The following is a 27,861-nucleotide window of genomic DNA, read 5'->3' on the forward strand; positions in this document are numbered from 1 at the left end:
ACCCCTCTTTTTAGAAATTTTGTCCGCAAAATTAAATCATACATGTCCGCTAACTTAGGATACAGCCGGAGAATCTCATCCTCCCGTTCCCAAGTAGCCTCCTCAGGTGTGCTACCTTCCCACTGAATCTTCAACATAAGAATAATTTTACTTCTCAGCCTCTTTTCGCTACGGTCCAGTATTTCAATGGGACCAATGGTAGTTTTCAAGTTCTCCCGGATTTCAATATCATCCGGTATCACCACATGTGATTCATCCGGAACATAATGTCGTAACTGCGACACATGAAAAACATCATGTAGATTTGACAACTGTGGAGGCAAGGCGAGCTGATAGGCCACAAGTCCCACTTTTTTCATGATTTGATACGGCCCGATAAAATGAGGACTCAGCTTCCTCACACCCAAAGCACAACCAACACCCGTGACCGGAGATAACCGAACAAATACATGGTCACCTTCTTCAAATTCAAGCGGTCTATGCTTATTATCATAATAGCTTTTCTGTTGATTCTGTGCCTGTCTAAGTTTTTCTCTGATCATTTCAATTTGAATTGTAGTCTCCTGCACAAAATCTGGACCAAATCTCTCTTTATCACCTACCTCAGTCCAACAAGTAGGAGTACAACATCTCCGTCCATACAATGCCTCATATGGTGCCATGCCCAGACTGGAGTGAAAACTGTTATTATATGAAAATTCCACCAATGACAAATACCTATCCCAAGCAGTACCCTGCTCCAATGTGCAAGCTCTCAACATATCCTCAAGTGTCTGTATGGTCCTCTCAGTCTGACCATCAGTCTGCGGGTGATACGCAGTGCTCAGTCTGAGCTGAGTGCCAAAAGCATGTTGCAAAGCTCCCTAAACCAACAGGTTTCTGATGCTTTATCTTCACTTTTTGACAAACCAAGCACCTTGATACATACTCCACAACATCCCTTTTCATCCCAGGCCACCAGAACTTTTCTTTCAAAACTTGATACATTTTTGTGGCACCAGGGTGGATAACATACTGACCCTTATGGGCCTCAACCATAACCTCATCTGCTAACTCCTTGGGACAACGATCCTACCCTGATACGATAGTAAACCTTGCTCATTAAAAGACATGCCACTCTGGCCCTTCAAATAGTTAGCACTATCATTCCTTATCTGAGTTTCTTTAATTTTCTCATGCAATTTATTCTCAATCTAAGTCAAATCAATATCAGACATTCTACCTGCAAAGAAATCTGTTATTTCCAAATCACGAAATTGATCAATCACTTCATTATCACATATCATCAGCTGGGACACACTGACAGATTTTCTACTCAATGCATCTGCCACCACATTAGCTTTACCCGGACGGTATTTCAGCTCAAGATCATAATCTTTTAAGAATTCCACCCATCTCCGTTGTCTCATGTTCAGCTCTTTCTGATCAAACAAATATTTTAAGCTTTTGTGATCACAGAACACAACAAATTTCATCATATACAGAAAGTGCCTCTAGATTTTTAAGGCAAACACAATAGCAGCAAGCTCCAAATCTTGCGTCGGATAATTTTCCTCGTGAGGCTTCAACTGCCTAAACGCATAAGCAACCACCTTCCATTCTTGCATCAACACACTCCCCAAACCTTTCTTGGAAGCATCACAATACATTTCGAATTCACCTACCGGATCGGGAAGAGTCAACACAGGAGCAGTAGTCAACTTCTCTTTCAAGGACAGAAAGCAATCCTCATATTCCTGGGTCCACACAAAAGGAGTATCCTTTCGTGTCAAACGGGTCAACGGCAATACCATAGCGGAAAACCCCTGTATAAACCTGCGATAATAACCAGCAAGACCCAGAAAGCTCCTGATCTCAGTCACAGTCTTAGGTCGTTCCCAGTCACTTACCGCTTCAATCTTACTTGGATCCACAACAACACCACTAGCAGAAATAACATGACCCAGAAATTGCACCTCCGATAGCCAGAATTCACATTTAGACGGCTTAGCATATAGCTTCTTATCTTTCAGCACCTGCAACACAGTCCTCAGATGCTTTATACGCTCCTTTTTGCTCTTAGAATAAATCAAGATGTAATCAATAAACACTATCACAAACTGGTCCAGATACGGTTTAAAAAAGCGATTCATATAATCCATGAACACCGCAGGGGCATTTGTAAGCCCGAAAGGAATCACCTGATACTCATAGTGTCCATATCTAGACCGGAATGCCATTTTAGGCACATCGTCCGGCTTAATCCGGATCTGGTGGTATCCGCACCAGAGATCAATCTTAGAAAATACACAGGCACTCCTCAACTGATCCAACAAATCATCAATACGTGGCAACGGAAACCTGTTCTTAATCGTAACCTTATTCAACTGCCGGTAGTCAAAACACAGTCTCATACTACCATCTTTCTTTTTCACAAATAATACCTGTAACGCCTGGCCGCTTTAAGAATCAACGACTATCCCCACATACTAACACGAGACTTTTCAATGCGCTTTTTCCTCACTCGCCCACTTCCTGGGAAAACTTCCCAGGAGGTCACCCATCCCAGAATTGCCCCAAGTCAAGCACGCTTAACTATGGAGTTCTTCTGTTCCGGGCTACCGAAAAGCAGATGCATCTTATTAGTATAGGTAGTACCAATTAATTTTTATAAGTCATTCCCAAACTGTGCAGTCTCATACCTACACAGTCTCTGGAATCCCTCTCTTTCGGGTGTCGATTCGATTCATTCATGCATGTAACCCCCCGCTGGAAGCCTGTCAGAAGCCGCTCCTTGTCCGTGCCTCTTTGCACCGGCGATCACTCCCCGCCCTCGTCAGTGCTTGGGATGTTACATTACCGGTGCTCCCCACGGAGACACACTCGGCTTGATAAAATTCTTTGTAGATAGATCTTCAATGTGCTTTTTCAACTCAGCCAACTCCAATGGCGACATCCGGTATGGAGCCAAAGAGATAGGCCCCACACCAGGCAATAAATCAATAGAGAATTTAATCTCCCTCTCGGGTGGAAATTTCGGTATCTCATCAGGAAATACATCCACAAATTCATTAACAACCGGAATACCTGAAATACTCGAAATCTCTTCCTCCTTGTCACCAACCAATCCACCCAAGAGTACATAACCCAGATCACCAGCCTTCAAGGCTTTAACAATTTGACAGACAAACAGATAAGGAGGCGGACAACCAGAGGGCTTCTCGTGAGATAGTATCAACCTCTTCCCGCAGCAATCAATCATTGCGCAATTTTGTGACAACCAGTCCATTCCCAATATTAAATTGACAGTGGCCAGGGGCAAGATAATCAAATCAATAGTGTAACCGCTGCCTTCATAGACAAACTCAGCCTCCTCACATATATAGGATGAATCACTAACCTCTCCTATAGCAGTAGTAATGCACATTGGGGGAACCATTTGTGTTACCTTTAAGTCCAACGCCTTAGCCATATATTCTGCCACAAACGAATGTGTTGCTCTCGAATCAAACAATACAGACAAATCAATATTAGAAATGAAAATTATACCTTTTACCAAGTTCGAGGCCCTTTCAGTATGTTGCGCATTTGTAGTATACACTCTTCCAACCGAAGGAATAGCAGCAGCAACAGCAGTAGTAGTAGTAGTAGTCGGTAAGGCCTGCAGGTTCGCAGCCTGTCCCGCAGTAGGAGTATAAGATGCCCAGGCCTGCAGATTCGCAGCTTACTCAGCAGCAGATGGAAAACTACTAGCAAAGTGGCCAGTCTGGCCACACTTGAAACACGACCCAGGGGCTGCACCAAATACACCCTTGTGGTATTTCTTGCACTTCCCACATTGTGGGGTATAATATCTGTCAACAGCTTCACCACTAGGGGCTCCACTCCTCTTGAATTGACTAGGAGGCTGCCTTACTTGCAACAAAGGAAGCACGGACACTTGTAAAAACAGGAAGAGTCGGGTCCGACACGCTCCGACACGGTGTCGGACACGCGGTTGACTTTTTCCGACACGTTGACCATTCCGACACGCGAATTTGACCGTGTCCGACACGGTCAAATGGCATTTTCGTAATTTTTTTAAATTTTTTTTAAAATTTTTTTTAAAGTTTTTTTAAATTTTTTTTTTTTAAAGTTAAAATGTATTAATAAAGCTTCCACCTGATCATATCAATTTTATCTTTTTGTCTTTTTTCCCCTTAAGTAGATAAGAGATCATCTTAGCATTATTGTTGTCGATTCCTATCACGCTCTTGTTGTATCTTCTTCTCTCTGATCTCTCTCTAATATGATTTGATCTCTCTATCTGATATTATATATCTCTCTCATCCCAGTTCTTATTTTTTTTATTAAAGCTTCCATCTTTATAACGTGTTGATGGGTATTATTAATTTAGTTTCTTTTTTTGTTAAATTATTAAATATTAAATGAAATATACACTATATAAATTAAAAATATTATTTAATATTAAAACGTGTCCCAACGTGTCGAAATCCATAATTTTTTAGGATTAACGTGTCGGAGTGTCGTGTCACGTGTCGCGTGTCGTATCGGTGCTACATAGCTTGCAACCCCCTACCCCTGTTGTTATTATAATTGAAGCCACCTCTATTATTATTACCAGAAGGACCAGATGTCCTCTTCACTTCTTGCTCTTTTTCCAAATTGGATTTCAGATATCTACCATAAACAGTTTCGACCCTCTTATATTGGGTCACAAGATCAGCAATATTTCTCACTGTTGTATTTGACATCCTCTTGGCAATCTTTTCACTCAGCCCTATTTGAAACTTAGCAGATAAGAACTCGGGCGTAGGTAGAGTACCCCCATAATTGGCAAACTTTACTAACTCATTGAATTTAGACAAGTTGGCATCCACGGTCATCGACCCCTGTACAAGCTTATCAAACTCTCCTTGCTTTACCTCCCGGATATCTCGGGGAAAATACTCTTCATGGAATAGACTTTCAAACAAGGCCCATGTCAGCTTCTCACCCTGAATAGTAAAAGGGCGAGTTATGTTGCACCACCATTCGTGAGCATCTCCCTCCAGCATATACACAGAATACAATAGTTTCTGAGGATCCTGACACCTCATCACCTAGAATATCTTATCCATCCCCCTCAGCATGTAGTAACCTCCTTCGGGTCCTTTGACCCTAGAAATACGGGTGGTTTGTGTTTTCTAAAAGATATGAGCCTTCGCCCATCAGCAGCATCATCAACAACTTGGTCAGCAGCCCCAGATGTCTGAGCAACAGAAGTCGGGTCAACAGAAGCATGGGCTACATATGTATGATCAGTAGTACGGTGGCTAGCCTCACCAGTATGGTGACTAGCCCCACTCTCCCTCCGCTGAGGAGTGACAGACGGTGTAGGTGTAGGAGTCACTGTAGCCGTATGTGGAGGAGAATCATCTCTCCGATGACGAACTCTATCAGCCCTCATCTCAGTCATGAAGGCATTCATCATATCCTGATTGTTCTTCATCAGGTTTTTGGTCATAGTCCTATTGGCAGTCGTCTCCACCTGCAGAGCATTAAGAACTGCAGTAACTGGATCAGGCGGCTGAGGACCTGCACCTCGTGTTCCATGGTGACCACGTGCCCTACTCATGATATCTGTACATGTAACACAAAGGAATGAGCTGATCAGACCCAAACTGAGGAATCACATATACATTAATCGTAAATAGTTCACAAATAGCTATGCACACAAAATACAATCATACATAATCAGAGTTCCCTAACAAAACTGCTCTGATACCATAAAATGTAATAGCCCGTTACGTACCGGTAATGTTATCATTGCATATGGTATTAAGCGCAGTTACAATCACAGTAATTGAGTTAATTAAATTACGGGTAAACTTTTTCTTTTATTAAATCCTCTTTGTTAAACCATTACCCATTTCCTAAACTAATTAAAACAACGCCGTAATTGTAAATGCAAACTTGCAGAAGCATAAAATATATTAATTATCATCTCTCCAAGCAATACCATTTATTTTAGATTACAAAAACACTATTTTCCAAAATTTACATTGTGGTAATCGATTACCATCCTTGAGGTAATCGATTACCAAAGGTTACTGTAGAAGTCAGTAGCTCAATTTGGGCTCCCCTATTTTTGGTAATCGATTACCTTGACAAAGGTAATCGATTACTGAACTAGGTAATCGATTACCTATGCTCAGGTAAACGATTACTTTGATCACAGTGGCTCAATTTTGCGTCCTCTGTTTCAGGTAATCGATTACAAAGGATAGGTAATCGATTACCCTACTGTAAAAATGACAGATATCAGCATTTGAAACACAAAAAGGGTGATGTAACTTACTTCTAACACCTTAGAACTCATTATACCCCTTACACAAGATCTAATGTAGGCAATAGGCCCTTCCATTATGCATATTCATTATGTAATGCATCAATTACCATATTTCACAATATCATAGACATTTTACACATCAAAGGGTCTATTTACAACACAAGTCTACCAATGCCTCAAAATACAAATATGTGGCCATGGACAAGTCTCATGCTCACCCAAAATACAAATATAATAGACTTAGACTCTACTCTTGAACACCACAAAAGCATGGAAATCTCAACATGCAATATGTTCATGATCTAAGTCCAATATGCTAAATGTCATACTATGTACATCAAATAAACTCCTCCAAAATGCCATGCTATCCATATGCACCTCATGATCTAACTCCTCCATTAAGCAGGCTTCTTGCCCGAAGCTCCTCCATGATCGCTATGGTCTGAAATGATGCCCCCAAACGCGGGGTGAGATATACAAATATATCTCAGTAAACCAAGGGTACTAGAGGATCACTCTAATCCATGGCTCACTCAATGTGCAACAATAACATAATGTAAAATGCATATCAAACAAAATCACAAAAATCTGGGAATAAATCCAAGAACATCCACACTAGGATTCCGTTCGAGGACCCCATCATATAACTCCCGGGAAGCTTCCTGGTGCCTCTCCTATGGATGAGACGACCCCATTGAAAAACCCAATTGGAACTCCTCATGAGCCCTATCCAGCGAAAGTCCCACGTTTGGATCATCCTGGTGCCGCTCCCAGAGTCGGCCCCACGGTAAAACCCGATCGGAATCCCCAAAGGATATCTCTAGCGGAAGTCCAAACCACATACATCTACAGGCCAGAGATCATAAATAAATCACAAAACATGCTCCAAGCATGTCACAAAATCAAGCAATAATGTATAACCATACATATTCACACAATGTCAAAAAGCTCAAAATCCAACCACAACCTTCCACTAGGTGTGGTGGAGCACACAAGGGACTAAACCCAAGTTCCAAAGGTTTACCTCAACTCCAAGCACAATGCTCAAAACGTAAGCTCCAAGCTTAGTCCGTTTCTATCGCGTCCGGGAGAGGCAACCTATATGATCAACAAAATGACCATCAATACAATTTCGATGAAATCAATTCACTTCACACAAATCATAACCAATTAGAATCACTTAGGCCTAATGGTCCTATCTCATTTAATTCAACTACCTTAATTCATTTAGTCATCAAACTAACTCACCAATCTCACATTCTACGCATCAATATATCAACCATTAATTGTACACATTTTTCACCTCAATTTTCCCTCCAAACACTACATGGTTCGAATTCCTCAATGAATGGTACTCCAAGGTTTTCAATCCACTCCAACACTTCTACACATCATATAATCCTACAATTAATTCATACCAACAACCAACCATTAATTCTCAACCATCACATTTATGATTTCCATGACAACAACCATCAAAATTTTGCCTAAGTTACTAAACATATCACTAATAATTTTTATTACATCAATCATCATTTATCATTCTAAGAATTAAATTCCAAAGGAGGCATACCATTTAATGTTCCTAACTACCATAACTCAACTCACAACTTCAAAACCATCACCATTTTATGATCTCCATAAAAACTCATTGAAAATATGAAAACTTACCACCAATAGCCTCCAATGGTCCAAGGGAATGAGCTCCAACTCATGGTTCAACACAAAAGCACCAAAAATTCCCCAAAATTTTGTTGCTGATTTAAGGGCTTTTCGCCCTCCACAATGCTCCCCACATGATGCACTCTACGTGAAAGTCATTCACAAGAGGGTGGGGAACAACTTTGTAGTTGGAAGTTTTTCCTTAAAGTGACTAGAAAAATAGTTGAAAAATCAAATGCTTCACACTTGCCCTCCAATGTTTTTGGTCGACGGTGGAGAGAAAGAGAGGAGAGAGAGTGTTCAGATTTTTGAGTGTAAATGGGTCACTTGCTCACTTAAACCACTAAGGTGGGTCCCACATGTCTTTTTACTTTCTTAAATCACCCATTTTAACCCACAAATTCATAACCTACGTATTTTTCTCGTTCACGTCCTATGTTTACTTCCTAAAATACTGATCAAATTTTCACGTTTTTCGGTACAATTATATCGTAGTATTTTACACCGGAAAAATCACTATTAATCAAATTTTTCAAAACTTTCCTATCCTCTCGATTTTTCGTCCTGAATCCATTTCCGGCCTTATTTTTATCATTTGAGGCTTGCTACTCAATTTTTCATGCTTAGAGATACGTGTTTGGTAAATTATCATTTTGCCCTTTCTACGTATTTTGGCTCTAATTTCTGGATTTTCTCTAATCCTACCCTTTTAATCAACATTATCACGTATAATTATACATCTAGAAATACGAGGTATTATAATATTTACCATTTTGATAGAATGAGAATCAAAATCTATATGCCGGTTCGTAAACGGGCCTATCTTAAAAGTTTGAAAAGAGTGATACCCTTACACGTGGAATGGGGAAGTGTACAATTTAGTTCAATTAGGTTGTTTTGTTTGAACCAAATTAAATTGGGAAAAATAATTCCATTAGGAGAACTAAATTGTGAAAAATAATTCAATTAGGAGAAATGAACTGGTTTATTTTTTTGAACCAGTTCAGAACTTATTTTTGAACCCATTATGAATTGGTATAACAACAATTTGTGAACAATTGATTGAAGAATTGTAGTCCAATAAATTGGATTAAATATAGTAGTAACATGTCAAAATATTGTGGGATTATTAATGTTGCAACTTGTATAAAAGTTTTGTACAATGATTGGATATGATAAGTGAAACACTGTGCACTATATGATAAAAAAAATGAGCAGAATAACATAAAAAAAACTTGTTTGATTTATTAACTGATTTTAAAAAAACCAGTTTGTTCATCAACACATTTATTCAAGTGAACTCAAATAAAAAATATGAAAAGATTAAAAAGAAAATGATAAAATATTTAAAAAATAAAAAATATATAAATGATATCAGAAATTAAAAAAGCAATAAATAATCAAAATATAAAAATAAAAAAGATAGTGAAAATAAAGATAAATAAGAGAGAGAAATACATAAGAGAAAAAAGAAAAGAAAGTAAAAGTAAAAAAACCTAAAGAAATAAAGAAATAAAAATATAGAAAAATATAAGATAGCAAATAAATAAATAAGAGAAGAAAAATGAAAAGAAAAAATAGATATAAAAGAAAACAATAGAAGAAGAAAAAGCAAAACCAATTCGTTCATGAACTGGTTTTTCACATCAGTTCAGTTCAGTTCAAGAAATGATAAAAAAAAATTAGTTATTTTAAGTACAATGCAGTTCAATTCACAAAAGAGTTCAGTTATTTTTATTATTTTGCACACCCTAATGTGGATTTGTGTGAGTTCTTCTAGTCTTTCCAATAATTAAATGTGTTTATGTTCTAATTTCAACGAGCGTGTACGTATAAAGACTCTGATGTTTGTAGAAGGAAGAAGACGAGTACATGCGGCTTAACCCTATAGTTTTGCATGCAAGTGATGTAGTTTCCTTTGCACACAAGAGTCTTTATCGTGAATTGCATGGGCTTTATAGCTGATTCTTGATTCTGGTGGACTTAGAGGTGGCAAAGCGGGTAGGTTTGCATAATAACCCAAATAATTAATTTAGATAATTGGGAATTATTTAGTAACCAAAAGAAAATAATTAGATGAAAAATATAATTAGTGAGTTATACAACCACTTTTCGGTGTAAAAGAGTGAACAATGAAAGTTTTGTGATGAAAATATAAGTAGGCAAAATTATCTGAAATTTAAAAATAAATTAGTGAGAACCACTCCCTATATTTATTCAATTTTAATTAATGACTTCTAATGATTCCTCTAGCGGCAGGAGGCCGGAGCTTAGCTGATATTGATATTATATGCTGACATGTTTGGATGCTGGATTATATCTGCTGTTGTTATGCTTTTAGCTTGTTATTATTATGTTGTTGTTATTGAGACTTTTGTGGGCTTTGTTGCCTTATTTGGTGAACATGGGGTTTGTCCATGCCACATTGATGTTAGTACTTTTAGCTTGAGTTGTATAAACTATCAGGGTTGTCCGATCTACGTGTTGATATTGATGTTAATTTTATATTAAGGTATTTCAGTTAGCTGTCTTTTGCAATTTACATACAGGCGATGTTTTGAAAATGATTAAGTAATCAAGTTGGTAATGATTAACGACATCATAATTGAAAAGAAAAAGATATTCTGCATTTTTAATTAAGCGCGGCTTAATACGATGACATGATAACATACAGGATATATACGGGGTGTTACATTTTATGGTATCAGAGCACTTTCTAGGGAAAAGTCTGTATGTATTGCAATAGCTTAGAATGCTTTGTAGTGTCTTGTCTTGTGTGTTTGCTCCGTTGAGTTTTATTATGAAAATGCATATGTGATCACATTGCGTGGGCCTGATCCACTCATAATTTTTGCAACTTGTGCAGAGTCATGGTAATACACAGGAGAACTCGCAAGACTGCTGAAGGTCAACCCGACCCGATCCTGACTGCATTAGCTAAGATGCAAGAGGCCGCTAGATTGGCCAACGTGGCAACGATGGACGCCGATCGTGAGGCGAACCAGAAGGCCACGGAGGATGCTCTTGAGGTGAACCGTTTGGCGAACATGACATGATGAGGGTCATGTTAGAGGAGATGAGAGATGGTCCTGCTGTTGGTCAGTTCCCACCGCCACTACCACCACCTCCACCACTGCCGCCGCCTCCACCTAGTCTGCAGGACGAGAGCCAGAGCCAGGTTGAGGGCACTGATCACTTGACTGGGGTGATGGAACCCATTGTGGAGCCTGCTGAAGATAGAGATGTGATTGATCGCCGGCTTAATGCTTTCTGCAAGCATAAGCCACCTTTCTTTGATGGGTCTTATGATCCTATTGTTGCGGCTAGATGCTACAGGCGCTGGATAAGATCTTCCGGGTCATGCAGTGTACAGATCCGCAGAAACTGATGTTTGCTACCTATATGCTGGAGGGCGATGCCCACGAGTGGTGGATGAACACCTCTCATGCTTTTGAGATGCAGGGTCATGTTATGACATGGCCATTCTTCGAGGATTGCTTTCTGGGTCGGTACTTGTTGCGACTCGACAAGTGCACCGATCGTGAAAGTAATAAAGTGTACCGGAGTACGAGATTGTTCCCACGAGGATCAGAATTTTCAAGCACTAGTTCGCTAATCGCGTTTTAGTTGGACAATCAGGAATTTAGATGAAGAGAGTTATGATTCAAAGAACTTAAAATTAAAAAAAAATAAGATCATGCAATTAAGGAAATTCAGAATTAAAAGAATGAACGAAGATGATGTTTGATTAAGAATTTAAAACAAGCGTAGTTAAGGTTTCGACTTCCCCCAATATCTTCAATATGTTATGAATTAAATAGCCAAGAATCTGTTTCTTAATATATTGCCAATCAATTCTATCTGAGTTAATTAGGGCTCAATTCCTTATTACCCTAAATCTATGTAATCTTGAAAGAACTCTAGTTCCCCGATTATTCCCCAAGAAAACATGCATTTAGTCTTCCGAGTAGCTGTATTTAGTCTTCTATAGTCGACGCACATCCTCCACCCAGTGACTGTCCTTGTTGGAATCAATTCGTTGTTCTCATTTCTTACCACAATGACTCCACCTTTCTTCGGTACCGTTTGTACAAGACTTACCCATCCACTATCAGATATCGGGTAATCATACTTGCATCCAATAGTTTAACTACTTCTTTACTAACCACATCTTTCATGGTTGGATAGTCTCTTTTGCGGCTGCCTCACAGGTTTAATATCATCTTCCATTAGAATTTTATGAGTGCAAAAGGAAGGGTTTATACCTTTCAGGTCGGAGAAGGACCATCCTATGGTAGCTTTGTGTTTCTTAAGCACTTTGAGAAGCTTATCTTCTTCAGCGGTTGACAGCTCAACATTGATGATGAATGGATATGTGTTGTTGTCACCAAGAAAAGAATATTTCAAATTTGGAGGTAACTCCTTAAGCTCCACCTTTGGTGCTCCAAGAGGGATGTCATCTTTCTTTCTTTCAAGTTCTTCCACCACTGGTTCTTTATCAGCTATTTCAACCTCTTCGTTGATTTGTTCTAACTCGAGTGGGGAGCTTTCCTCTTTCATAGCATCATCAAATGCTTCTTGTATTATGTCTATTATAAAACAGTCTCCTCCATCTGTTGGATGTTTCATTGATTTGAAGACGTCAATGGTGGCTGTTTCTTCGTTCACCCTCAGCATCAGTTTTCCTTGCTCCACATCGATCATTGCCCTTGTGGTGGCTAAGAATGGCCTTCTAAGCAATAGGGGAATCTCGGTGTCTTCTTCCATATTCAGAACTACAAAATCTGCAGGGAAAATAAATTTGTCAATTTTAACTAAAACATCCTCAATTACCCCATCTGGTCGTCTAATCGATCTGTCAGCTAACTGGAGAGAAACTGTAGTCGGCTTGAGCTCTTTTATTCCAAGAGCTCTGCATATGGACAGTGGCATCAGGGTTATACTTGCTCCCAAATCGCATAGTGCTTTCCCTACTTCAATATTTCCTATTTCTATAGGAATACTGAAGCTGCTTGGATCTTTCAGCGTGGGAGGAAGTTTCTTCTGGATGATTGCACTGCACTCCTCTGTCAAGGCCACTGTTTCGCATTCCTTCAACTTGTGTTTCTTTGATAGAAGGTCCTTCATGAACTTCGCATAGTTTGGCATGCTTTCCAGGGCTTCTGCGAAAGGAATGTTGACTTGCAGCTTCTTAAAGATGTCCAGAAATTTGGTGTATTGCAGTTTCTGGACTTCTTGTTTCAACCGCTGAGGGTATAGAACTTTTGCATGTGGATAAGGTTCAGCCGCTTTTGGTTGCCTGTCCAGAGCTTTCTTTTTCTCCCATTTGAATAGCTTCTTCTTTGGATTGCTCTTTTCAGCTTCTACTGTATCTTCTTCTTTCTCTTTCTCAACTTTAGGTTCGGCTTCTGGTTCGACTTCTTTCTTCTTTTCAACTGGTGGCTTTTCCACAGGTTGAATCACGATCCCTCTCCTTGTGACAAATGCATTACATTGTGCCTTTGGGTTCGTGTCGGTGTTATTTGGAAAGGTGCCCTGAGTTCTTTTAGTGAACTGTCGTGATAGCTGACCAATTTGAGTCTCCAAGTTCCGGATCGAAGCTTCTTGATTCCGGAATGAAGCTCTTGTTTCATCTCTGAAGGCATCGGCATTTTGAATATAGTCGGATGTTGTCTTGGACAGCTGTGCGAAAGACTTCTCCCATTCTGAAGTGGTGCCTTGAGGTTGTTGTTGCAATGGCATATGAGGATTCGGCTGGTAGTTTGACTTGTAACTCAACCCAGGGTGTTGGTTATTATTCTTCCACCCTTGATTACCATATTGATTCCTTCCTGGATTGTTCGGGTTCTTTTAATCATACCAGATTCCATTGACCTCTGCTGGTGGCTTTTCAGTTGTTCTTATGTAGTCACAATCCTCAGTCGTATGAGCCTCTTCACAAATACCACATTTAATATTAGTATTAGAAACATAAGAAACTTGAGAAGAATTAAATTTTTTATTAAGAGAATCTAATTGTTCTTGTTGTTTCTTGTGCATTTGTAGCATTTGTTCATTCTGGGCTAAGAGTGCATCGTAGCCTTCAAGCTTCATGATTCCTGATCTTCTTGGTGCAACTGGGGCTGGGGCATTGTCAAATTCTTGAGAAGCTAAGGATTCCAGCAATTCTAGCGCTTCTTCTGAAGTTTTTGTTTTCAGGGAGCCTCTTGCAGCAGCATTTACCAATGTTCTTGTGGTGGATGTCATCCCTTGGAAAAAGATTCTTGCTTTCTCTCGTGCTTCAATTCCATGTTGAGGGCACTTCCTGAGTGTTTCTTTGAATCGTTCCCAAGCCTCGTACAAGGATTCACTTTCTTTTTGTTAAAAAGCAGTGATCTCCGACTTGAGCCTTGCTATCTTTGAAGCTGAGAAAAATCTAGCCAAGAATTTTCTTGCTAAGTCATCTCAATTGGTTATGCTTCCTTCAGGTAGAGACTGCAGCCAGTCTCTTGCTTCATCCTTCAGTGAGCATGGAAATAGCCTGAGCAAGATAGCATCAAGAGGAACTCCATTTACTTTTAATGTATCACAGTAAAGTAAGAAGTTATCGAGATGACTATAGGGGTTCTCTGTGCTTCCTCCAGCGAACTGTTCTTTTTGAATCAGTTGCAGCAGTGTCGGCTTCAGTTCAAAGTTGTTAGCCTCTATATTTGGTCTAACAATGCTTGCCGTCTGTGGAACTCGAGATGGGGTCATGTAATCCCCCAATGTCCTTGGAGCGAGTTGATTATTTTCTGCCATAGGTTCCTCCTTAGGTTCCTTATTTGGTTCCGTCGAAGTTGATGCCTTTGTTTCCTTCGCTTTCTTTGCTTTTGCGTCTTTCCTAAGTTTCCTTTCTGTCTTTTCTGTCTTTAAGAATTACAAGATTGCATAATTACCCTATGCATATTCCTAGATCACAAGGATTATGATAAATTATCAAGTCAGGGTTCATGCACCAACATCCCTATTGTCATACAATTCCCCAAAATCATTCCATAAAGAACAAACTCATAGAAAGCATTAAAGACAGATAATTTATTCAATTATAAAAATAACAGGATTCAGAGACAATTTAATTCATAAACAAAGATTCAATTGGGTTCCATCTACCCTTAACTACATAAAAGACTACTCTAGCATACTGAATTGAAAAGAAATAATAAAGAAAAGATAACCCCAAGCCTCCATTAGTGTGATGTTGACTTGGTTCCTCAGTGTTCCAGCGCTCCACAACAGGATTCCTCCTTCAGGTCTCTATGTATTTTTCTGGAATTGTGAATTGGTGTTTTGGTTCTGACCCCAAGCTCCTTATTTTTAACCATTGGAGGTTATATCCTTCATTGCATCTCTTGCTGTATCCATATTAGATTTGTAATTGATTCTCCAATTGTTTCCTTTTTGCAATTAATATCTTGTGGATTGGTTGAGAGATTTGAGTTTTGAATCTTGTTATAATCTTCCTTCAATCTCCTCAGGAATCAACTTAATATGTTTCCGTTTTAGTTCCATATCATAATTGGACAAATCCTTATTAAATCTCAGCAAATCTTAGTGAATCTTTGTTGTCTGGAACGTGCTTGGGCGCTCAAGCCTGCTGTTGGCCGCTTGAGCGTGCAAAGTTACTGCAATTTGGTTGTTGCTGTCTGCCTGAGCGCGCTAGAGCGTGCTACTGGGCGCTCGAGCGTGCTCCTCGAGTCTGGATTTGTGTATTCTTGGGCGCTTGAGCGTGCTGTTGTGCGCTTGAGCGCCTTGATGTGCCCATTTTGGCTGTTTTTCCTGATTCCAAACGCTCGAGCGTCCTCTTGTGCGTTTGAGCATGCTTTCCTGGACCTTGAATTGTAATATTTTGGTTTCCTATGATCCATATTGAGCCGCTACTTCTTCGTTATGATTTCTTTAGCACTTTTAGCACCAATTCTTATGGTTTTACCTTCAAAACGCAAATATTATCAAAACGTTAGCTCAAATTCCTATCTTATGCTTTATATGTCGTAAAACCTTGAATTCCATGCATTCTACTACCTAACTCTTGTATAATTTAGCCTAAAAACATGGTAAACCAAAGGTTTATCAAACATTCCCAGATTTGAATATTGTTGTCCTCAGCAATCAATCAGAATAAAACTAAGGGATTAGGGAGTAGGAATCTCAGAAGTATGGAATTTGAAAGGAAGGAATTTAGAATATCAGAGCATTCAGACTATAAAAATTGCTGCATCAATCATAAGATTCATAATTCATCAGAAAAAATTGCAACAAAATTCTTACGATCAAGAATAAGAGAAAATTACTGAAACATTTCCTCACTAGGAATTTAATTCACTCAAGCTCAATCGTCTGGAGGGTTGGTGTTTCACTCGTTTCCCACTGAATTAACACTACCAAAGGATTGCTCATATTCTCGCTTTCCAAAGTATTATGACGTATCTCAAAGATCAAGAGGTCTTTCTTGGGTTATAACTTGGCCTAGCTAAAGCAAGGAAATTTTTTTGAGAAGGAGCTGCAAGATTAAAATTCAGATTTCGAAGAGGAACTTATGCATTTGTTTACTTTTTGTAAACACTTTCTTTCTTTTCATTTTGCTTCCTGAGGATTTTTCCTTTTCTTTATTTCTTTCTTTCTCATTCCACTCAACCTTACTTCCTTGGCTTTTGCCTTTTTCCCTGTACTTCCACAATTTATATCATTAACAATTAACACCTTTTCTCAATTTAATCTGAAATTTCAATCTCAATTAAGGTGAGGAGAGTATGTGGAAAGTGACTTAATCATCTTCATGGGTTTTCAAAGAATAATCAGGCCTAGGCTCAAAGGGGTTAAACTAAGGAATATCAGCAAGGGTTGGCTATTTGGCCATCTAGTTTAAAGAAAGAACATGCCTCAATCATATCCATAGATAAATCACATGCTAATCCAAGCAAGAAACAAAGCAAGTTCTAGAGTCTTTCATAAAGTGGGATGCACATTCAATAAATTTTTTCTGTATAGGCTCACGTCTTAAGGCTTTACACAAGCCACAAGCCCTTAATCACTTGATTCTGACTTAGTTCAATTATTATAGAAGTTCAACTTCCTCCAACTAGGGTCCACAAACCCCCAATAACCTACTGTATAAACAGTGCAGCTACTGTTCTTCGAAATCCCAGAATATCCAGATATTTGTCGGGGGCATATCCGGATATCTATATCCGGATATCACAGAACCCCATATCCGGATATCACTGAACTACATATCCGGCTATCAATATATGGATATCCATATCCGGATATTTCGCGACAGAATGCAGTTTCTGCATTTCGCAAAGATATCCAACAAAGGTTCATCTTTTAACACTTATACATGTTCAAGACTCCATTTTTAGGCACATTAAGGTTCATACTCAGATTACATACTTGTTTAACTTATTAAACATGCCAAGACACCAACTTTAACCCATTAAACTTATGATCAAGGGGTGGTAACACTTACCAAGCTTCAAACTCAGAGAAGAAGGCTCTTGGAGCTCACCAAGCAGCTCCAAATACTCAGGCTAAGATGGTGCACGAAAATGGCACACAAGATGAGTTCTTTCTTCACAAAGGTGACACTTTGAAGTTCAAAATGCAATCACCAAGGTTCCCACAACCCAACTCCCAAACTCAGCCCTCAAAACTAACTCACACAGTGGCAAGGACTCATAATATGCACCCTCACTCCCTCACAATGATAGCTCTCAAGTGTTTACAAGAAGAAGAAGAGAAGGATCAATGCAAAAGGTGACAACTTGTCTCAAGAAATGGTGAAGAAGGCCAATGGAATAGCAACAACTGATCAGCCTCTCCACAAGTCACGTAGGAATGCAAGGTGTCTAGGGTTTTAGGCCCAAAAGTTGTATTTATAGCCCACTTAAGTGAAAACACACAGTATTAACATTAATTGCTACGCTTAGCATTTTAATCCCAAACTCAGGATTCTGAACCTACTCAATTTTACAAGAATTATCATATTTTTCTTATATTTTTCGCAGCACATTTTCGGTACGCGCTTTTCCATAGCCAATATCAGTTTCTGGCACCAGTTCTCTTTATTTTAACCTGAAACTTGTTTTACTAGTCCTATACAATATTCTAGGAATTATCATGCACTTATTATAATTTTCTGGGATACTTTTTCGGTACGCATTTATACCGAGTAGCAGAACCGGTATCTGCACTTTTCGTCCGAAAAGCGACTTTCAGCATTATTAACCACTTTCTATATTCATTTAAGCCTCATAATAATTATTAGGGTCAATTATGGAATTATTTCCTAATTTCACATAATTAATTAATTAGCTTCCTTAATTAATGGTGCGGGTTCTTACAGTAACTTCGTGGGTGAGGTACAAGTGGTGTTCCTTGTACTGTAGGTTGTAGACGTATGTAATCCCTACCTTTTAATTCTCTGGCCAGTAGGATGCTTACACACTTGACATGGATATATGCTGCATTGCACAGAATTTGGAAATTATATTGTTGTTATTGTTTTAGAACTTATATTGCACATGTAAGTGAGCTTGGGGTGGAGAGATCCTTGAGGATCCCTTGTCTTACTGAGATTTCTTTTTAGAGATCTCACCCCATGTTGGGGCACATTTTCAGGTACAGGTACATCGGGGGTTGATACCTCTAACGGCAGGAGGCCGGAGATGAGTTGAGCTGATTATACCTGCTGTTTTACTGCCATATTCAGATAGTGATTATGATTTATGTTCAGTATAATGTTATATGATCTAAGACTTTGTTTGACTTTGTTGTCTTATTTGGTAAGCATGGGGGTTGTCCATGCCACATTGATATCCGTCATGTTTGAGTGTACTTGAGTTGTATAATGTATCAGGATATTGTCCGGTCTACAAGTTGTAGTGCTATGACTAAATACACATATATCTATTGAGTTTATTCAGTTAGTTATTTATTGCAATTTACATACACGCGATATTTTGGAAAATGAATAAATTATCCACTTGGTTAATAATGAATAGTTCATAATTGGAAAGAAAAAGTCAGCTTCCGCATTTATTTAGCTGCACTATTATCATATGTATGTTTAATATACCGAGTGCACACGGGATGTTATATTAATCCCTCGTTTGTTCCACCAAACTCCGACGGAGGGTGGTAGTTTGAAATGATTTGTTATATGTTGCATGTATATGTATGTATATTTGTGTGCCACACAAGACAGTGTCTCCTTGTGTGAGGCATAAGACGATGTTTCCTTATGCATAGTGTGAGACGGTGTTTCCTTGTGAAATTCATACAGTTTATATTCTCTGGCCAGTAGGATTACATTATTGCACACTGTATTGTCATACATATTCTGATGCAAGCATGGATTTTTATACCGTGTTCATACAAAAAATGAGCTTAGGGTGAAAGAGATCTCAAAGGGTCCCTAGCTTACTAAGGTAACTATATTATCTCACCTCGCGTTATAGGGAATACCATTTCAGGAACAGGAGCTGATGCTGCTGAGGCATCGCGTGGCAAGAGGTCAGAGGAGAGATATTATCTGACATGATAGTATGATTTGATTGATATGCTGATATGTATTTGGCATAGTTTTATTTTGGATATGCATCTATATGCCATGTCATTATTTTGAGAGCATCGGGGATGTCTATGCCATGCTGCTAGTCTGTATATGTTGTAGAGATGCATGCTCATGTCTATGTTAATTATTCAATTGCATCTCTTTTTGTTTATTTGATTTAATTATTTAAGTAACATCATGGACATTACATGGAGATCATATTACTATGAGATAGCCTAGGCCGTGGATGGCTAGGCAAGATGTTTATTCATTTTGTGGCATGCTTAGTATATTGGTAAATAGTTAATCAGTTGAAAATTTCTAGGATGGGAATTAATTCCAATAGTCCAAAAAATAGGCAGAATGTCGTCCGCGAAATGTAAAAAGAGTAGATATAGTTGCAATACATAAGAAAAAGAAAAATGTTAACTAGTTAGCTTCCGCATTTAATTTATACAGTATGTTGTGTGTATTATCATATGAAAGTTAATTAGTCGACTGCAAACAGAGCGTTACAATAGAGAAGTGATATCATGCTTCAAAGTAAGTGAAAAGAATTCTGGAATGAGGGGATATATTTGAGAAGTAATATATAAAACCATTAACATTACACTTAACAACTTGAGTTTTTAGGTGAAGTGATTACTTATAATGATATTAGAGACTATGACCAAGTGGCGATGAATTTGATTGTCACCACCCCTTGTTTTCTAATAAAAAAGGAAAAAAAATCCATGTTTCAATCCCTAAAATGAGTTATTTGATGTTGTAGGCATGTAAATGTTTCATGTTTTCAATCACCAAAGAAAAGGATTTTGGGTGGTGGGCCTGTAAATTATTCACTTTTCAATTCTAAAGAACTTATATTCTTGGGGTGTCTTTAGAAAAGTAATATTTAAAACTATCAAAATGACTCTTAATAGTTTAATTTTTTGGATTCAATTGATTAACCATCTCTTTTCCCAAAAGTTTCACCACCTAAGGATCCTGCCATGGGACAGAAGATTCCTTTTGTAGTTAATTGCAAGAATATGTTATTGAATTCCATGTTGACTCATTACCTTCTTCGAGTGGACGAGTAAAAATAATATTTATCGTTTAAATTGTAAAAGATTTTCCTGGATCGAATAATAATAATAATAATATCTTATTATTATTATTATTATTATTATTATTATTATTATTATTATCTAGACAGTATTTTCATTACACCATTCAAACCTTTTTTTAATCATAAAATAACAAAAACATTCCTTCTAATTAATACGGCCTTTTTTCTCCTTTTACCTTCCCAAACTAGAAAAATTGTAAACATTACCACGGTGATGAAATAACAAATCAAGTAAATAATTCCCTGCTGGCAATGCAGTACACTTCCCCTGTGCTTTATATCTTAATTTTTTTTGATCGAAAAACTGTTACCTAAGCTAACAAGTTGTGACATGAGTGTGTAATGGGAACTGGTGGATCTGAGAATGAACCATTGACAATTCGATTGGCAATCCAGCTATTTGCTGCCTCAGTGTAGTGCACACCATCCCAGCTTATGTATGAAGAAGGATCTTCACACGAACCAGCAAAAATTTCTTTACCATTAATCATTCCTTTGTTCCCACAATACAAGTGATTACCATCCTCGTGATATCCACAACAAACTTTAGATGGGTCAACAAATCCTACAATTGAAGATAACAATTGATAATGTAAATCCATTCGTAGAGTATCATTAGTTTTGGCAGCTACTAGAAGCAAAACATTGTATGACAAAGAGGATTACCTTCTTTTTTAGCATTACTGATTAGTTCATACTTAGCAGAGAACATGTCCACATATGTTAATGAAGCATCAGGGAACATTGCCCTTAGTTTGACCACTATATTCTTGAGCTCTTTATTAAACTCTTTGGCCATGTCGTTTTGATAATTGACACAGCCGTTTTGATCAAGATAACCAGCCACTGCAGTAATATTATTTGCATTGTGCATGGGCATGGCCACTGGCAAGCAACCAATGGGGCCTGTGTTATGTATCCAAAATGTCCTTGCTCCTATTCCATATAAATTCTGACATAAGTGTTCTTACGTTAGTACTTTCCATATTAAATTGTCAAATTAAACGCAACTCTTCTAAATTGAATCGCTTACTTGAACTTGGTTTGAAAAATATTCCACAATATCTAAGATCACTGCTTTAGAATCTTCATTGCCCATCATGTTAATAGCGGCAGCAATATCATTTTGCCCAATATCCAATGTGTAGATAGCCTTGGCAAAGTCCTCTGGCCCTGGAAAGTTTTTGCTGTATGAATTTTTCTTTGCTGCAAATAACATACACATATAACTAAGTGACTATGAATTCAACTTAATAAATTGTAGGCTAAGTTATATTATATACATCTAGGAAAAAACCTTGCTTGAAGAACTTCCCCGTGCGGGCCTTAAACTGGATAAACTGTGCAGTTTGGATTTCAAGAGTGAAAGGACTACCACCATCAAAGAAAGTCTTGTTTTGTCGCCTAATGGTAGATGATCCTGCAGCGAAGTTTGCACCGTGCCCATAACTTGTTCCAATTGAATTTATGTATGCGCTTAAGTATGGGAAACCGAGGTGCTTAGCTGCATATGTAAAAATGACTCTGAATCTGTTAATTTGATCAATTTCATGTTAGCTTTATTCATATAGCAATGGACTAGATGAGGACCTAAATCATAATAAGTGAGTTCAATACCATATCTTATTAAACCAAAATTGTGATGCAATAAATTTGTGAATTCTTTCACTTCATTATTTTATACTTTGTCTATTTTTAATCAATTTAAAACTTAATTACTGGCACTTGAACTTGTAACATAAAAAAAGTAATAAAGAAAAACGATGTGAATGAAAAAAGTGTAGATGAATTTTCTTACCAAAGAAATCTATGATAAGGCGTCCATCAGAAGCTCTACCAGCAGGGTCATGGAAGAAAGTCTCTCCGTAAGGCAAAACAGCTGGGTAAAATGCTGATGACATGCAGCCAGTGTCTGAATTTGAGTCACCAAAGTTGAAGATAACTGTAAAATCACAAGGTTTTGAAGATTTGAGTTCCTCAGCTCTCATAGTCAGAAACCATGAGAGTAATATCACAGCAGCAAACTTTCTGAGGGGCCCCATTTTGACTGAACAAAAGCAGCACTCCTTGTATGTTGCCACTCTTCATATCCCAAGTTATTATACTCGTCCTTTAGATCCTTTTGGACGGTGTCAAAATATTGGTGTGTACCCACCAACGGCTAGAAGTCACGTGCGTTGATACCATTGGATTTGAGAAAGACTGTGGGGGGTGTTTGGTTCAAGTTTTTGGAGAAGATTACCGGTAATCCTTCTTTGGTAAATGTAATTACCACGTTTGGTAGAAAGAATAAATTACGATTCCCGGATATCCAAGGATTACCGGTAATTTGATTTATAAAGAAAAGTCACTATTCAGATTACCAAAAATAATATGGTAATTCGGAATACCAATCAGAATACCAAGTAAAGGGAAAGCACAACAATAAATTTTGAGACAAAAATACTCCAATACACATAAAAATCTAGACCCAATCTATCAATTACAAAAGTAAAAATAGTTTGGGGTTATTTTTGTAAAATAACCTCATATTCCAAGTCATATTTCGTTCTAAACCAAATATGGAATCAGTAATTTTTACCCAGTATTCCCGGTAATATTTTGGCGAACCAAACACATCTTTCGTAAGATTCCAAGTAAACTCAATTTCTACTAAATTCCCATTAATCATGATTCCCAGTCACCAAAAAATTTCTCCTGTACCAAACACACCCTAATATTGTTTTTGTTTGATTTATTGAGAATGGTAAGAGCGAGTCCAAAATCCAAAACAACATCTATCTAGTTTTGGAGTCGTAATAAATATGGAGAGCCCGAAACACTTTGCAAGAGTTACATCCATCAATGAATTTGACATTACATCTTAACCAAAACCTTAAAGTTAACTATATATGGTCATCATTTAATTCATTCTTAAACAATCACTACTAGAAAAAACTTGTACAGCGACGGAATTGCTATGGAAATTCCGTCGCTAATTTCATCCTCACTACTACTTTCCGTCACAAATTCCCTCGCAAACGATTTTGCGAGGAAATTTGCGACGGAAAGTAGTTTAGAGGATGAAATTAGCGACAGAATTTTCATAGCAATTCCGTCGCTATAGAGATTTTTTCTAGTAGTGAATGTTGAACTTCATCATTATCTATGTTTGAATATTTTTAATATGATTGAGCTCGATTTGATTGTGAGAAGGGGTTTTATTATAAGACAAAATGTTCTAAAAAATAATTTAATATTTTTAATTCATTAATTAATCTCAATTATCTTATTTGAGCATAATGTATGTTTGTGTACAACGGAGGCAAGCACTCGAGAAGGGAAGATCATAAGTCGAACAGTAGTTAGTAGAAGAAATTAACCATACTTTTGTCTCTAATATTTTGTTCATTGTTAATTGAAATACAAGCACAATAGTTATACTTTTGAGTTCGATAAAAATTCGTTTAAATTTTAAAAATGTAGTGTTCATTTGCGAGAAAAATAGCATGGTGAGTTCTTAAACAAAATTCTATGTTTTGTATTTTATCAAAATTTATAAAGAAATTTTTTAATCAATGGTTATTAATACTATACTTTATTATCTAAATTGTAAAAATGATTTATGCAAAATGATGTATATTCACAAACAAACAAAAGATATAAAATTATATAAAAGGGTACATACTTAAATTATTCATCCAAAGATACATGGAACATTAAGTTAGTAGTTTAAAGATTTTAAACATTAATTTAGTCCCTTAAACATTTAAAATATTATCAATTTAATCCCCCAATATATATTTAGACACTACTTTGGTTCTTAAATTGATTTTCATTTCACATTATAAAAACTAAATTGATATATAAAGAAATTTTGGAGTTGGATACATTTCGTCAAATCCATAATTATTTAGACATGAATAATTCTCTTTCAATTTTAAGTGCATTTATTACTTTAAGAACTCCTTTGGTAGTGATGATATCATATAGACAATTATACTGTGTTTTAATGGGCACGGTATAAACTCTGTGTGACGTGATAATATTATTTTATCTTGTGTTTGAATTAAAACATATAGTGTCAACATATTATAATATAAATAGTTAAAAATGTACTTTACAATATAATTTTATATATTTATTTTAAATTAATTTTTAAACTATTTTTTATTTATTTATACATTTGTTCATATTTTAAATTATTAGTAAAATTATGAAATGATAAATTTTGAATATAATATATTAAAACTAATAAAAAGTGTATCTATTTTATTAAAGTGTATCTATTTTAGTTCTTTATAAAAAAATTAGTATCGAGATTTTTAAAAAATTTAAAGTGTATCTATTTTAGTTCTTTTGAGGGATTAATGTGAGTTTTTTTTTTGAATTTATGAGGTATCACGATTTCAACTAAATGGATCCACTTTAAATTTCTTACTGACTTGGAGATTAATTTTTTTATAAAGGACTAAAGTAAAAACCATATTTGTTAAGGAGCCAAAAGTATATTTACTCTTTTTAACTCCCGATCAAGGCTGATGAGCCATTCGTAATATGTGGGGGAAAATTATTTGGTGGACATCATACAATTAAATTAATAACTATCATGTGCTAGGTTATGCAAATTATATTTAAAAAGTTTTAGAATGCATTTATATATATTTCGTATTGATTTCTGTTCACGTAATAGTACTAATGATAGATAGGGTTTATTTAAAATATTCTTGTAATATGGGGAGACAAAATGAACAGTCTGAATAAGAAATAAACCTAATGAGAGAGACATGTCCGGTGCAATAATTTAACAACTATTTTTAGATTGTTGTTCATGAAATGTTTAAAAAACTACGAATTTGGTAAACTTATAACAATATAAAAAAAAAATTTGGTCATGACTTTTCAGTTAATTTTATATATAAATCGCGTCCGTTAATTCTTTGCTCAAATTCTGAAGTTATGTCAAAGTGACTGTTACAGAGGTGCTTGAAATGAGAAATTCTAATATATTATGAGAATAATAATTTCAATGGTTGAAATTGTTTGATCTGTGGCTCATGATGGAACCGGCCCAAATTAAAATGGATGCTCTAATCTCTTATTTATAAGAGATGTTTTGATGCTGACTTGTTACAAAGAGCAAAAAAAAAAGAGAAGAAAGAGAAACGCGAAGAGAAAGCGCAAGTCAGAGATGAAGATTTTCTAAGGAAGAAATCCAGCACTATTTTTGAAGAAGAAGAATACCTTATAAAGTAGGATTCTCTATCACCTTAACAGAGATAAAAACTTGTGTGAGACACTTATGAGTAAATCTATCCTTTAGAGGGTGATATCCTCTGATTATTGAGACAGAGTGAATCTTATTGTAATCTCATTATTCATAGTGGACGTTTTTCTGGACTAGGTCCCATGATTTTTACTCTTCAAATCAAAGAGGGTTTCCATGCTAAAATTCTTGGTGTTCACTAGTAGAAAAAGCACAATCAATGACAGTACAATTCCGTTGCAAAATAGCAAAATTCTCTCGCAAAGAAGGATAGCACCGAAATTTACGCGGAACATGGTTCATCGCTAAATGGTTCCTCGTAAGCCAAATATGCAATGAGATATTGTCGTTTAGAATTTCGTCGTAGATTACGACCGAATATGACTCATGCAAAATACTATAATCCCGTCACGATAGACTGACCCGTGTACAGTGCTATTTCGTCGCAGATTATGATGGTATTTACAGGGGAATAATCCCTCGCAGAATAGCGACGAAATAAATATGATATTGTCATCACACAACTTGCGACGGAAATCAAATAATAAGTCATTGTGAAATCAGTGACGAAAAAATACATTATCTTGCCGCCAACTTGCGACGGAAAAAATCGTAATGTTGGTTCATAATTTGCGACAGATTTTTATGAGTTCCGTCACCAATTTCTGAATACAGAAAACTTAATATTTTTATAATTTCCTCCTACAGATACGAAATGACCAGATGACAGTCCACAAGTAATACTACATAGACAATCTAAATGCAAAATTCATATCAGCAAAATTTATCAATGTCAGTCATAAAAAGTACATAAATGATATATAAATAGAATAAAACAACTATAAACATAAAAAATGTCTCTAAAGTCCTAGCCTAGCTATCATAGTAATCATCCCTCATGATCATCATCCTTGTCTTCCGGTGACAATCCCTTCTTCTTGTTGTTGCCTTCCTTTTCCTTCATCAAGAGCTGAAGTTGTTCTTACATTTCCCTCATCATGTCCGCTTGTTGAGTCGACTGCAGTGTCGTAGCATTTAGCTGCTCCTCCAACTGGGATTTCTTCTCCTCATATTATGCTTGTGTGACATCCATATTCTGAACCAACTCCCTTATCCTTTTAAGCTCATCTGCAAATGTAACATTGTAAAGTGAGTTAATTTTTTATACTTAATACATCATTATAGTGAAAACATAAAGCAATGAACTATGTGCCTTAAGTTTACCCGCATAAACACTTCTAACCTGGGTAGAGGGCCGCTTACAAGCCTTCAAACGATTGGCATATCCTCTCATTCTGACCACCCTCCCTTTCTTGCTGAATCCTCCTATAGCTATAAAGAAGATGCTTTCATTATCGGGATAGGAGGAGCCAGATTAACTGTCTGGACGTGCCTGTATGGACCTTTCCCCTTCAAGCTTTTGATAGTTTTCCTACAAGTAAAAATAAACCAGCAGACATGTGGACATGTAAAACATGACATAAACCCTCATAGGGTAAACAAATATGCATTGGTAAATGCTCAAACCGCTATTTGCTCCGCTCTAGGGTTTAACCATCCTTCTGGCCATTGGTTGACTCTTGCAAATGGGTCCGCTGGAATGTAGCCTAATCAATCTTTTCTGGCAGCACTTCCCCAGTAGCTTCCTGCAAATATAAATAAGAACCATTAATTCATTAGTTGCAAGTAAGACATATTCAATACCGAAATAGAAAATGGTCTATACTTACTATCTTTTTTCGATGCTTGTTGATTGTAATCGACCCTCTAGCATATGTGGGTCCTCGTTGTGTCGCCCTATTAAGCTTGTTTTACTGAGACCTTTTCTGAAATTCGGGGTCATTCTTCCATTTTTCTTTCAATTGTGTTGCTATATTAGATCGTGTCCATTAATTTTTGCCGATGCCTTTTCTCACTTTGTGCATTCGATTTGCGAACCATATAGTGGCTCTGTTGTG

The 27,861-nt window shown here is 37.0% G+C and overlaps 2 protein-coding genes and 1 non-coding gene across 3 annotated transcripts; 1 reads left to right on the forward strand and 2 right to left on the reverse strand.

Moving 5' to 3' along the window:
• Positions 1-12,133: 12,133 nt before the first annotated feature.
• LOC133302328 (uncharacterized) lies at positions 12,134-13,714 on the reverse strand. The gene has a single exon (XM_061502091.1). The coding sequence runs from the start codon at positions 13,712-13,714 to the stop codon at positions 12,134-12,136; it is 1,581 nt and encodes a 526-aa protein (XP_061358075.1).
• A 541-nt stretch (positions 13,715-14,255) lies between these two features.
• On the forward strand, positions 14,256-14,362 carry LOC133302331 (small nucleolar RNA R71). Its single transcript, XR_009750333.1, has one exon. It is a non-coding gene; the product is annotated as a small nucleolar RNA R71 (small nucleolar RNA).
• A 6,607-nt stretch (positions 14,363-20,969) lies between these two features.
• LOC133302329 (GDSL esterase/lipase At5g14450-like) lies at positions 20,970-22,700 on the reverse strand. The gene is made up of 5 exons (XM_061502092.1): positions 22,457-22,700; positions 21,956-22,162; positions 21,692-21,864; positions 21,325-21,610; positions 20,970-21,223 (listed from the first exon to the last, which is right to left on the reverse strand). Exons 1-5 carry the CDS (start codon positions 22,698-22,700, stop codon positions 20,970-20,972), a joined length of 1,164 nt encoding a protein of 387 aa, XP_061358076.1.
• Positions 22,701-27,861: the final 5,161 nt, after the last annotated feature.

Source organism: Gastrolobium bilobum, unplaced genomic scaffold, assembly GCF_033153095.1.
Source record: "Gastrolobium bilobum isolate Gb01-03AN ecotype WA unplaced genomic scaffold, APGP_CSIRO_Gbil_v1 utg895, whole genome shotgun sequence".
NCBI lineage: Eukaryota > Viridiplantae > Streptophyta > Magnoliopsida > Fabales > Fabaceae > Gastrolobium > Gastrolobium bilobum.

What these genes read in the sequence shown, in the direction of transcription:
- LOC133302328 (XM_061502091.1), bottom strand. Translation starts at nt 13,714, where the DNA reads ATGCCATTGCAACAACAACCTCAAGGCACCACTTCAGAATGGGAGAAG.
- LOC133302329 (XM_061502092.1), bottom strand. Translation starts at nt 22,700, where the DNA reads ATGGGGCCCCTCAGAAAGTTTGCTGCTGTGATATTACTCTCATGGTTT. An exon ending in ATTTTTCAAACCAAGTTCAA is followed by an intron (nt 21,611 to 21,691) that starts GTAAGCGATTCA and finishes CACTTATGTCAG; the next exon opens with AATTTATATGGAATAGGAGC. An exon ending in CAGTAATGCTAAAAAAGAAG is followed by an intron (nt 21,224 to 21,324) that starts GTAATCCTCTTT and finishes CTTCAATTGTAG; the next exon opens with GATTTGTTGACCCATCTAAA.